The sequence below is a fragment of the Triticum dicoccoides genome, chromosome 2B (assembly GCF_002162155.2).
Source record: "Triticum dicoccoides isolate Atlit2015 ecotype Zavitan chromosome 2B, WEW_v2.0, whole genome shotgun sequence".
In the NCBI taxonomy this organism is placed as follows: Eukaryota; Viridiplantae; Streptophyta; class Magnoliopsida; order Poales; family Poaceae; genus Triticum; species Triticum dicoccoides.
The window spans coordinates 38,744,459-38,758,343 of NC_041383.1; the positions used below are offsets into that span (position 1 = coordinate 38,744,459).

At 42.7% G+C, this 13,885-nt stretch overlaps 1 protein-coding gene across 3 annotated transcripts; it reads left to right on the forward strand.

Annotated features, from left to right (window-relative positions):
* The first annotated feature begins 7,973 nt into the window (after positions 1-7,973).
* LOC119367001 (F-box/FBD/LRR-repeat protein At1g13570-like) lies at positions 7,974-12,635 on the forward strand. Of its 3 annotated transcripts, none has more exons than XM_037632645.1 (4): positions 7,974-9,023; positions 9,157-9,303; positions 11,532-11,646; positions 12,162-12,276. In XM_037632645.1, exons 1-3 carry the CDS (start codon positions 8,031-8,033, stop codon positions 11,631-11,633), a joined length of 1,242 nt encoding a protein of 413 aa, XP_037488542.1. In that variant the 5' UTR covers positions 7,974-8,030; the 3' UTR covers positions 11,634-11,646; positions 12,162-12,276. The 3 variants fall into 3 exon arrangements, with proteins under 3 accessions (XP_037488542.1, XP_037488543.1, XP_037488544.1); XM_037632646.1 differs by having other exon boundaries at positions 11,532-11,634; positions 12,162-12,259; XM_037632647.1 differs by lacking the exon at positions 11,532-11,646 and having other exon boundaries at positions 12,162-12,635.
* Positions 12,636-13,885: the final 1,250 nt, after the last annotated feature.

A 13,885-nucleotide genomic window follows, 5' to 3' on the forward strand; every position in this document is an offset into this window, starting at 1 on the left:
GAGCTTACGCGTGCCCTGGGAAATCCTGAACACCCGGGAAGAACACGAGGCAAGGGCGCTATTCCGTGGTATGAGGGGTTTTCAGACTAGAACACCGACTACAGAACCCGTGCGAGAAAGAAGATTGCGGAGGAGAAGAAGAGGAAGATGGAGGAGGAGCAGAGGAAGCGGGACTATGAACGCCTTCAAGTCCTAGAAGCAAGTCAAGCGGAATTGGTAGTCAAATTCCAGCGGCAGCAGGAGCAGATCGACTCACTTACCCAGCAAAGGGGGTCTCAGCAGCTGCAGCAGCTAGCGAATGATCCAGCATTGGATAGCACCGCCCCATCCATGCCGAGAAGCAGCGTGGGTTCCGCCCCGGACGATGCAATGCTGGGTAGATACCCCGTGGATGACATCACGGAGAACACTAGCTGCGAGCTACACGTCAAAATGAAGAACATATCCATGAAGGTGGCGGACGCCGTTGCTTTTACAAATCCCCCCGAGGCAACCTTCCGTTGCAACCCGATTCCAGCGGGCTATGCTCGTGTCTTGGTTGATGAGGTGGTGGACCCATATTCGGAGCTAGAGCTTGACATTCCTGGAGGTGACAACGAGCGCTTTCTCGGAGACGCCAACCATTGTATCATTCTATGGAAAAAGGATTGCATCATCTTTCGAAGGCCACCGACACCGCGTCAGCCGACTCCTCGTCGAAGTCCGCCACCGAGTCAGCAGTCTCCCGCTCCTGCAAGTCCACCAAGTCCGGCAAAGTGTCAGGCCACTCCTCCTCCAAGTCCGGAAAAGTGTCAGGCCACTCCCCCTCCAAGTCCGGCAAAGTGTCGGGCCACTCCTTCTCCTCCAAGTCCGCCACAGCGTTAGACGTCCACTCCTCCTCCAAGTCCAGCACAACCTCAGGCCACTCCTCCTCCAAGTCCGGCACAGCTACAGGCGGCCACTCCTCCTCGTCCAACTCAGCCCCGTCAGCCGTCTCCGCCGCCTCAGCAATCGCAGAAGAGACACCCCGCAGCTATGGTGCGTAGCGGTACGAGTCGAGGTAGTACAGGAAGTACAGGCGGAGGCAAGCGATATAAATATGGTCCAAGCCTCACGCCTCTTCCGTAGAGGGCTTATGACAGGTCTGAGGAGGAAATCGCAGCCATATCGAAGTCCGAGGTGGAAGTCCATTTTGCACCGAAACCGCCAACGCCGCCAAGGGAGAAAGTGCCTGAGGAAATGATTGACCACTTCATTCGTATGGCTCAACCAACAGCTCCCAAGCCTGTTGACACAGACTATGAGTGCCACATCGGGAAGTTAAATCGAGCACGTCTACATAAGGAGGCGAGCTCGGGATCGAGCAAACAAGAAGCAGCTGTCAAAAAATACGGGAAAACCATTCCGCAGCTGGGAGAACAGGCGGCGCAATTGATCCCCTCGCTTGTTGTGCCAACAACACGTGACAGTACGCGCGCCCAATATTATTGTGGGCAAACAGTTTACGTTTCTGAGGTGGGCAATGTGGTAATAACGGAGGAGCATATAATGCAGGCTGAAGTTCTCAAAATCACTATTGGATAACTCCTCGAGATCGAGCCCATGCCTGTGCTTAGAGAGGATGAAATAAAACGGAAATATGTCTGGGGCCAAGCTTTGGTCGAGCCAGACAAGGTCAAGAACCTCCCAACGAGAATGTATGAATTGCATCAATGGTACATGAACATTACCAAGATTTCTGATCGATTGTCCCTCATGGTGAATGTCAAGGAGGGGCATTACTACCATGAGAAAGCTGTGTCCGTTGAGTATTCTGAACTGTTTCAGTTATACAATCAAGACGCACTCGACAAATCTATCGTCAGTTGCTATTGTCTGTAAGTGATTTCTTTCTGTAATTTAAGTCTCAAGCTAGCTGTAGTGATCCTTTTGATCAATCATTACCTGTAATTATCCTCACTATATTCTTTTCTGTGGTATTATATGCAGGATGAAGATTTATGAAATGAAAAAAGATGGACGCTATGGCGTTGGGTTCATTGATCCAAACACCGTTAATGAATACACATGGAAAATAGATTCACGTCATCAAAAGGCCGTAGAGGACAGCATGCTAGAGTTCTTGAAGCGCCTCAAATACAATGAAGATATACTACTTCCTTATAACTTCCAGTGAGTCATACTGTCTTGTACTACAAATTCTCTGTTTTTGCCTACTAGCTAGCTACATGTTTTTGCTTACATATGCCCGCTTAATTAAGACATGCAAACGTGTGTGCATGCAGATTTCACTGGGTCTTGTGTATCATTAAAGTTGACGCCGGAACAGTTGAAATACTGGACTCACTACTCAAAGAAAAAACTGACTATAACATCTTGTTTGGGATAGTCAACAGGTAATTTCAATCATTATTAACAATATATCTCGGCCTATTTAGTTCGTCATTTCATGATATGAACTATTTAATAACCCCTTTATTCATTTTCTTTATCGGCGGGCAGGGCTTGGGCATGGTTCATCAGCGTCACGGAAGTCGAATGGAAAGAAAAGCTTAAATGGGGAAGACCCAAGGTAAGTAATTAAGTAGTACTAGCTAGCTAGCTAGCTGCCATCTCTTTAATTATCATGCTTGATTAATTATTATATGATCAAATTCCATTCTCGTAAAGGCCCTGAAGCAGGCGCAGGGGACTGATCTGTGTGCATTCTGCGTTTGCGAGAACATTCGCATGATGGCGTCCGAAAGGAGCAGATCTCAAAGACAGGAATGGGTACGCTTGTCAAAACACTATTCACAATTTTTGCACCATTATCGATATCTAGTCACACAACTAATACACATTGATCTCCTTCTTAACAGTTTCAGAGAGGTGCGGGCGAAGCTCCTAGAAACGGAGCGCGTAGAAGCACTTCAAGAGGAAATAGTGGGATTTTTGCTCGACTAGGTCATAAATCCGAAGGGAGAATACTATTACCCGCTACCGCCCCATGAAAACCACTTCCAATTGTCATCGTGCTCCGAAGGCACCAATTAGGCTAACTAGTCGTCAACCCGTGCAACTGCACGGGCTAGCATAAAATAACTTAAAATGCATGCGTATTAGAACATGTGAAAGTAGTCCTTGGTGATGTATAGGGAAAATAAACAATATCCCTTTAGTAATTTCCTAAATTATAAAACCACTATTAGAAGGTGGAATCTTTAACAACAACAAAAATGCAAATAACTGAGAACATATTATGGGCAACACAAATGGGAAGAACGTATTTTAAATCAGCTACATATTGGGATATGATATTGCGTGAATTGTTAGAAATGAACCAAATATAGTTTGAGCATGATTATTTTCGTGAAGAAACCTACTTTTTGGTAACCTTGGTTTAAACATATACAGGCATACTGTAAGCAACTCGCGAGCCACGAAGTTCGCATCTACTAATAATGGGTAATCTGAGATTACTCCTATTATTGGTTGTTAGCTTTTAGGTTAACAAATAAGTATAAAAATATAGATTAATTCAAAATATTTTAATGATATTCGATATTGGGAAAGAACGTGCTATTAATAAAATATCATATATAATTTCTGTATATCCTAAACCACAATTTACTTGAAGCTATATTTGTGTCAACTCATTTATTTAGTTGGTTTTTGGCAATTGAAAGTGGAATTCAAAGAAACTAATAAGAATTTTGATAACAATTGATTCTTATGTACCAAAGGGAAGTTGAGTGAGACCTGCATGAGCATAAATATATTACTATGAGAACTAACGTAACAACATTTTTTTTCTGTAACTCAGTTTTCCTGCAAGTCGAACATATTACACGGGAGACACAGATTGGATCTAAAGGACCAAACATTCAGCTAGCGAAGTCGAAAAGTCCATATGTTTCTCATTTGCAATTAACATTTGAATCTAGGACTTTGACCTTTATTTCCTGAACCCTTTTTTCCTCAAGTAGAGATGATAATCTTGATCTGAAAAGAAATAGACCAAATGATTGTCTTCATGGATAATCTCTAAGAAAAAAATACTAAATGCATTACATATGGGGAATAACTAAGTCAGTACATGCATGTTTTGATGCTAAGCCTCGTGCGTCATGCCACAATTAAGTAGTTCATTTCTCGAACAAATTTAGTTATTGTTTTTGTTTGACTTATCAATTATTAATTGCTTCACAGGTAGAGAGGTATGTATGCACACGGCCTGCCTATATTAGACATCTGCCATATGTGTTTTATATTCGAATTATCCTGATTTAGATTAAAAGAACTGCATGAATAACAGTCTAACTGAACTATGGCTTTATCTCCATATATAATTTGATGGATAGAACTACTGTACCTTATTGTATGAGATATACCATTGGGGCACCGAGTCAAGCATGCACATGTACTTCAAAATCAAGGAAACCAAGGCCCGGAGTAGATATAGAGAGACAACTAACATGTTCAATCCACTGGCTCCTAGTCTCTACAAATTTAGACAAATTGAAGAAGAAAAACAGTAGCTAATAAATAAGTAAAAAATGGAGAAAATGAGTAGATACTTCCTCCATTCCTAAATATATGTCTTTTTAGGTATTCCAATATGGACTACATACAGAGCAAAATGAGTGAATCTACACGCTAAAATACGTCTATATACACCCGTATATAGTCTATATTGAAATCTCTATAAAGACTTATATTTAGGAATGGAGGGAGTACTAATTAACAAATCCATTCACTGCAGCAGTCCAGCCTCAATTTGCCGTTATGATAGATTGGCGTAAATTTCCTAGCATCAACAATTGTAGTAATGTCATCGGCCATCACCTGCTCGTCCTCCATAGTCGATCATGTGCTCTACAAAGTCCACAGACTTCACATACCCAAGTATTTTTTTAATAGCGTAATGCTCAAGGAATGCCATGGATGGATGCTCCTACCATAAATAATTGAAACTGCACATGGTGGAATCGAACAGCAAGAAATAAGGGCTGCAGGACGTGCTGGTGTTGGAATCCAACCAGAGGATGAGGAAGTTGCACTATGGAGGCCATGCATGGCGGATTGGTTGGACATGAAACTGCTGCCTCTTTGGTGACATCTAAAGTCGAACTTGCCGAAGAAGCTTTCTCTATCAGGACAAACTTTTCAGGAGGAGATATAGCTGATTGACGTACGCCGATCATGGAGATGTAAACTGAGTTCTTCGTGTATATACGGGGTGGGCAGTTGGAGGAGAACTCTGCATCCTCAATGATGATAGTGAACGGATATTCTACTTGAAACTGTCGTCCGTACATCACCTCCTCTGCACCACCAAGCTTCACATTGATTAATTGAGCCTAGAAAGGGAACCCAAATAGGATCACAGAAGCTTTGGAGATTTAAATGATGAAGAGAAGGGTATATAGGAACACATTGGATTGGATAACATCACGGCCTTTTCAAATTTGTCAATCCCTGCGTGGAGGAGCAGCAGCGGACTATATAGAGATATATATATATAACTCAAGTATGCCATACAGAGAGCTAACTTTTGATGCACAGCAATTTTAAAATCTACAGATCCACAAATGAAAATTGTACACTATGAGAATTTATGCAAATTGCTAAATCTTAAATGTCAAATGTATAGGAAAATATTTGAAATAAATGCATCAAACCTTTCTTAATCCTGGAAGATCGAATATATTTTATGCCATGCAAACACTCTAAGATTCATTGTTTGTTGGAAGAAACAACATACAAAATCTAATATGTGCAGCATAGACAGTATATGCAAAGATTCCTATGAACATCAAATTCAACTGGCTGGTCGGGTGGTTGATTGGTAGATGTAGACAATGTGAGCTTGCTGAAGAAACGTGATGGAGAGCACCCCAGGCAATTATGTGTGTAGAACGGATAGTCATGTAAGGAAGGGTGCTGAAATACAAGTAGCAAACCGATTTTTCTTGCTGCAACACTATGTATCAAGCAAATATATTTAGGGTTGTATGAACGGTAAAGTAGTTCACATGCGGCGAACAGAGGAGGGATTTGTGGAGTTGATGCAGAATTTATTGGAGATGAAACATAAGCTTCATGTAGCCATGTGCCACCGTACCTGTCCATCGTGATTCTTCCACGTTGCCGCTGATCTGTGCTTACCTACGGTCTTCACAGAGGCCCTAGGGTAAGATGGCCGAACCTAAAATTCCTGCTGCTACGTAAAGAACGCTGCGAGGAAGGGACTTTGGGGGCAAAGACATTATTAATTGAAGAAGTGAGCAAGCTGAGGATTGAGAGAGAGGAGGGGAGAGAGAGGGGGGGATTATGCTAAGAAATGTTTTAACACACTTGCTCCTGGTTGTGTGCATAGCCCCCAGGATATGATATATTACTTCTCTGAAAAATATTTTCCTGCTCATAAACAAACTGCCGTACAGGAAATATTTAACTTTGTGCAAGTTGAAGAAGGGAATATCCCTCAAGCATGGGGGAGGTTTCTCCAATAACTTAATGCTCTGCCTGATCATCCTCTTAAGAAAAATGAAAATACTTGATATCTTTTATAATGGACTAACCGATGCTTCTAGGGACTACCTAGATAGTTGTGCTGGTAGTGTTTTCAGGGAATAAACTCTTGAATAGGGTGAAGAATTATTAAATAATATATTGAGTTATGATAACAATTGGACACTTCCTGAACCACCACCTAAGTCAACTCCGAAGAAGAGGGTTACTCTATTTCCCTGTCCTGAAGATATGCAAGAGGCAAAGAAATCTATGAAAGAGAAGGTTATTAAAGCTAAAGATGTCAAGAATTTACCACCTATTAAAGAAATACATGGACTCGATACCCGACACAGGTGGTAGAGTTAAATTCTCTTGTAAGATTTGATGAGGTGATATTCCTTATAATAAATCTGCTAGCCAATGCGTGGATGAATTTGACAATTACATTGTTAAGCAAGAACACTTTAATATGTATGTTTGCAAGCAGTTAAATAATAATTGATCTCCTGAGTGACTTAATGTTCAGAATTGATAATGATGTTAAAGGTCTAGTTAAACATGCATCCACGGTCCAAACTCATTTAGAACAAGATGCTAAGTGACAAAATGATTTGCCTAATAAGATGAATAATAATATGAATGATCATGATGCTAGAGTAATGACTAGAGGAGGTAGAATGACTCAGGAGCCACTTTATCCTAGAGGCCATCCTGAAAGAATTGAGCAAGATTCTTAGAGAATTAATAATGATACACCTAGTTCATCTAAGAAGAAAAAGAAAAATGATATAACTTTGCATGCTTCTAGTGAAGCTGAAGTAGAAAAACCTTCTAGGAATAGTGATGATGTTTCTATTTCTGATGTTGAGACACAATCTGGAAATGTACATTCACCTAGTGATAATGATAATGACAATAATGATGTTTATGATGCTCAATCAACAATGATAAAGAACCTGATAATGATGTAGAAATAGAACCTGTTGTTGATCATGATAACCCACCTCCTAAGAATAAAAAATATGATAAGAGAAATTACATTGCTAGAAAACATGGTAAAGAGAGAGAACTATGGGTTCAGAAACCCATGCCTTTTCCTACTAAGACACCTAAAAATAAGGATGAGGAAGGATTTCAACACTTTGCTAAAATGCTACTCCGTCCGTCCCATAATATAGGTAGCGTAAAAAACGTTCTTATATTATGGGATGGAGGGAGTAGTAAACATATAGCACAGTGTTTTGGACAGATTTGACCAACAAGTTTAGTAATTTTATGTTTTAGCCAAGGTTTTTTTTTACACAAAGTAATTTTAACCAAGTTTAGTAATTTTAAGTTTTTTTTAGACAAAGTAATTTAACCAAGTGAGAGTGACCAAATTGAGATCCGAGAAAAAGGGCCGAATTCATGGGCCCGTTAGCAAACTGTGTCGGAAACCGGCCCAGCAAAATAGGGCCACCACACCACACCACACAGCCGACGGCCGACCATTCGCATCCACGCGCGCCACTCTTCCCCAAATCCGGAAACCCTCACCGGCGCCGCCGTCGGCCATGGCCGAGCAGCTGCAGCCACCGTTCGACCCAGCCACGGCGGCCGACCCGCACGGGAGGGAACGATGCGCAGAGCTGATGCTCGCGTACATCTACCACAACCTCCCCAGCTACCCCCTCTACGACGGCGCGCGGTTCACCGCCCTCGCCGCCTCCCGCGGCGGCGCCGACCGCCTCAGCCGCCTGCCCCGCGACCTCCTGCGCAACGTCCTCGCCCGCCTCCCCGTCAAGGACGCCGCGCGCACCGCCGCGCTCTCCTCCCGCTGGCGCGCGCTCTGGCGCTCCACGCCCCTCGTCCTCGCCGACATCCACCTCCTCCCCAAAGCCCGGGCCTTGCGCCCCACGCCGGCCGACTCGCCGGCCGTCACCGCCGCCGTCTCCCGCGTCCTCGAAGCGCACCCGGGCCCCTTCGGCTGCGTCCACCTCGTCTGCAGCCAGATGGACGGGTACCGCGCCCAGCTCGCGCGCTGGGTCCAGCTCCTCGCCGCCAAGGGCGTCCAGGAGCTCGTCCTCGTCAACCGCCCGTGGCCGCTCGACGTGCCCCTCCCCGCCTCGCTCTTCACCATCACCACCCTCACCCGCCTCTACCTCGGCGTCTGGAAGCTGCCGGGCACGGCCGCCCTGCGTGGCGCCTCCTTTCCCCGCCTCCGCGAGCTCGGCCTCTATTTCGTGGAAATGGAGCACGGCGTCGTCGACTCCCTGGTCGCCAGGAGCCCCGTCCTGGAGGTCCTCAACATCGTGGGATGCATCAATGGCGGGTTGCGCCTACGTCTCGTCAGCCAGAGCCTGCGGTGCGTGCAAATCTGCGGCTCTGTTCTGGAGGACATCGCCGTGGTCAAGGCTCCGCGCCTGGAGAGGCTCATCCTGATTCAATCTTGCAAAACCGCCCGTGACTTGTGTACCAGGCTCAGGATTGTGGATGCTCCCAAGCTGCACACGTTCGGGTACTTAGAGCCAGGGCAGGTCCTAGAGGTCGGAGAGACAGTCATCATGGTACATCTCCCGTCTCCATTTGTTCATTCAGTTAGCAAATATTATCAGTCTCCATTTGTTCATTCAGTTAGCAAATATTATCAACCGATGACTCAATTGTGTGATGATCCTTCCTGAATTCGTCAAATTTCAGCCTGGGATAAATGCAAGAAGCGCAAGTGCCATGCTCTCAAGCGTGAAGATTCTGACTTTGAATGTGCGTTTCGGGGTTCGCAATGACGTCAAGATGGTGTCCACCTTCCTCAAATGCTTTCCCAACGCTGAGAGACTGCATATTGTGGTATGCGTTACGAGTTCATGTTCTGCTTATTGTTGCTGGTTCTGATAGGCTGATAGCTCTATATATGTGATAAGCTCTTTATATGTGGTCACGGACAGACTGCAGTTTATGATTGATTGCATACTTCAAGTCAGTCAATGTGATAGATCTTTAATTATATGCTCTTTTTTGTTTTGTCCACTGTAATGTAAGACGTGTAACATATTTGACCAGTTATTATAGGTTAATTTTCATGCCTTGCCATTTATTCTCAGCCACCATCTGGTCTTCTTGACAATCTAGATATGTAGACTAGACTACACAGTTAGAGTTATGACACTTGGTAAGAGGTTTTTCTTGTGGTACAATGATTATTATTCTGATACCTTGATTTATAGTGCTTTGCTTCTTTATGTATGTCCAGATTTTCTTGTTTTAGCGTTTCTCACTGTGTTCATACAAGTTACTAGTATCTGCGCTATGGTACTGTAACAGATGCAATGCTTATTTCGGACTTATATGTAAGTTACACATGGTAAATTAGCACATTCAAGCAGACAGTTTCTGGTATTAGTATCACCACAATCGTTCTATTGATCCTAGTACGCTAGTTTTATCATATCAGGATCTTAAGAATTTATCTCCTAGTAATTTATTATAGAAAGAGGCTATTGTAGCTCACATCCGGAAATTCTTATTAAAGAACATATCTGATAAAATGTTCTTAAGACTAAAGTTGTCCATTGTGGACTGAAGTTTGCAGCCTCGCATATATTTTAATTTGCTGTCCATGAATTATGCCCATATCTTACCATTCTTCTTCTTTTCTTCTCTGGACTACTAGGCTATTTAGTATTAGTACATTCTGGTACTTTCATCCATTGAAACATAGAGTTGTCATTGAGGTTCCTAGTTGTCACATCTCCTACAAATTGGGTCCAGCATTTAGCTATGGACCAGTATAATTTGCAGTATTTAGTGCTGAGCAGTTAGCTCTGTATGTGGTGTACATTCTGAGTCTTAGCTACAAAAATGCTCTATGCGCTCTCAAAAAAGGTCTTCCATAATAGTATAAAAATACAATTGCCTTGTCAATCCTTTTCTTTCCATACAGCGAATAGGAACTATGTACGGATTCTTTTGAGCCTATTCTTGCTCTGTTTACAAGATATTGATAATTTACTCTGCACGTGACTTGAAAGTTTTTTCCCAGATTTTGTTGCTTATGGTGTTCTCACTTATTTGCATAGATCTGTACAGTCAATTATCATTAGGGTTCTTTATAGTCTTTATTTTCTTCCACTGTGAAATGTGAGCCATGTATGTAGTTATGCATGCTAGACTAAGTAATTTGCCCATGAATAACAGGATAGGATGATGATACTATCACCAACATGACTAGGCATACTTGACCAGGATAGCTAGAAAAGCCAAGCATTGGTTTTTATTCTCAGCCATCAGGTCATCTGTATGCACGCAGACTAGAGTATGCCTGTAGAAATTAGAATTATGGGCTTGCTTGTTCATCTGTTTATGTTAAGACATTCATTACCGAAGTTTTGCTGTGCCACACTTCATCGTGTCATTATTTTGGTTTCGAAACTACTATGCATACGACAATATGGGGTCTGATCTTTGTATGGCGCTCAATCCGGCTGCAGTGCTGCATTTTCTGCCAGCGCATAACTATTCGATGTACAGTGTCGGATCAAAGTCGGATGCAAATCATTGTACGCATAGCACCGAGACTTCTATTGCTTTGCTTGATTTTCTGTTATGTCCAGATTTTCTTGTTTCAGTTTTTCTGGCATGTTCTTCATACTAGCTAGCTAGCAGTATTTCTGCTGTGGAATCTGGATGATGCGAATGGCATGCAATGCTTATTTCAAACCGATTAAACTACCACATATTCTGCCTGCAATTTTGTGCTGTAATGCCACTCGATCGGTAATTGCAAAATGTCTGGCACATCTGGCAAACAGTTCACATGTTTAAGGCCTCCACGGTAGAATGAAATTTGTTGGCTCATTTTTTAATTTGTTGTACGTGAGAGGCTGTATATATAGTTACAACGCCAGCACAGTGGTTTTTCTGTTCCAGTAGGTTACTTGTTGCTCTGTGCTGGTTTAATGCATGGAAGTATTATTGATCTGTCATTTCTGCAACAACATAACTAATTTTATTCGTCATGTCGGCCTTCCTCAGATGCTTTCCCAACTGTTGATCGATTTAATCTATTTATTTTGCAGAGTGATAAATGTGATAAACCCACTGGTGACCACCTCACCGTCAAGTTCTGGGAGGAGTCTGGTCCCATTGAGAACGTTCTGGGAGGAGTCTGGTCCCATTGAGGTGCAAATCATTGTACGCATAGCACCGTGACTTCTATTGCTTTGCTTGATTTTCTGTTATGTCCAGATTTTCTTGTTTCGGTTTTTCTGGCATGTTCTTCATACTAGCTAGCTAGCAGTATTTCTGCTGTGGAATCTGGATGATGCGAATGGCATGCAATGCTTATTTCAAACCGATCAAACTACCACATATTCTGCCTGCAGTTTTGTACTGTAATGCCACTCGATCGGTAATTGCAAAATGAATGGCACATCTGGCAAACAGTTCACATGTTTAAGACCTCCACGGTAGAATGAAATTTGTCGGCTCATTTTTTAATTTGTTGTACGTGAGAGGCTGTATATATAGATATAGTTACAACGCCAGCACAGTGGTTTTTCTGTTCCAGTAGGTTACTTGGTGCTTTGTGCTGGTTTAATGCATGGAAGTATTATTGATCTGTCATTTCTGACTAATTTTATTTGTCATGTCGGCCTTCCTCAGATGCTTTCCCAACTGTTGATCGATTTAATCTATTTATTTTGCAGAGTGATAAATGTGATAAACCCACTGGTGACCACCTCACCGTCAAGTTCTGGGAGGAGGCTGGTCCCATTGAGAACGTCGTGTCGCACATCAATGTGATGACTTTCCGTGAGTTCAAAGGGGACCGAGGCGAGGTTGGCTTCCTGGAGTATGTCTTTCAGGGTGCGCGAGCGCTGGAGATGGTAGCTATTTTCATGGCCAATCCAAGCTCCACGCCGTTCTCGGAGGACGAGGCGTATGTCAAGGCGCAATACAGCGCTAGAAACATGAAGAGTAAATCCTGCCAAAAGTGCATCATCTGGAGTAGCCATCCTGCAGGACGCGATGCTTGGAGCCTCAAAATCGGGGCAGATTTCTCCTTTGAGGACCCGTTTAAGGTGACGTCGGTGGAGGAGGAAGCCAGCTGAGCTTATAGTTTCTGTGAAGTGGATCGTTTTATTTTTATGCAAACTGTGAAATGCGGCGGTATCTGTTGCTCGCTGTGCTGCCCTTGCGATGGTCTGTGAAATTTGAGATTTGGAGATGTTATATTCATATATTGCTGGTTGTGATTTGGAGATGTTATATTCATATATTGCTGATCTGCATCACTTGATGAACTGCAAACCTTAACGTCTCTTTTTAGGCCTTCTTTAGCTATTGTGAAAAATCCCCTTTCCCTTTACCCACTCCTTTTCCTGCATGCTTATTTGTGTGAAGACATACTGTGTGACGTGAAAAACAGTTTGGGCCGGTCCTGGGATTTTAGGGGCCCGGGGCGAAACTAAATTCGAGGGCCCTTAAAAGGTGAGTGTGTATATATGTGTAATTTTATCAATAAACACTTGTGAATCCAAAATAAAAATATTCACATCAAATATTATGCTTATATACACTGGCGGAGCTATGCCTATAGCTGCAGGGGCCATGGCCCCCCCCCCCCCCAGCCCATGAACTTTTTCTGAAGCAACTCCATTTTGGGTAGCACAAATTCAGAAAAATGCAGTTTTTGGCCCCTCCAGAAAATTATATTTCATCATTTGCCCCCTCAGCTTTTCCTCGCTAGCTCCGCCACTGCTTATATATAAGTATCAACTCAATTTTATAGGTTCTCGTATTACCTTACACAATGTGGCCGCCTAGGGGTCGAACATGTTAAACCTTGGGAGTCAAATGGCACCGCACATAGGCACAGTAATCCCGGAGCTTGGAGATGAAGCGTCAACATAGGCCTGATGGCGGTCGTCATAGGGGGTGAATCGAGCGATCTGTTTTTGGAAAAAGCAAACGTAAAGATTTATCACAAGAAAATACCAAGATTTGATATTCATATCAATAATGATTGTGTTTGCAAGTGTACCTGCATTTCTGTACCAGAAAAAAGTCCAACAATGCAAACTTTTTCAGACCTGCATAGCATAATGGTAGCAAGATTCAGTAAACTGTTCACCCAGCACTCACCAGTTGTGATACTTGTAAAGCAAATTAAGTTCAAATAAGATATAACTGCCTCTTGCCTAGCTCCTTTTTATACATACATACATACATACATACATATATATATATATATATATATATATATATATATATATATATATATATATATATATATATATATATATAGCATCAGGTTCACCAGACAGGAGAGCAAACAAGACGTTGAGATTTTTAATCACATACCGATTATGTATTACATGGGCAACACATAACTGATTAGATTAAGATGTAGGTATGCGAAACTGGGGAT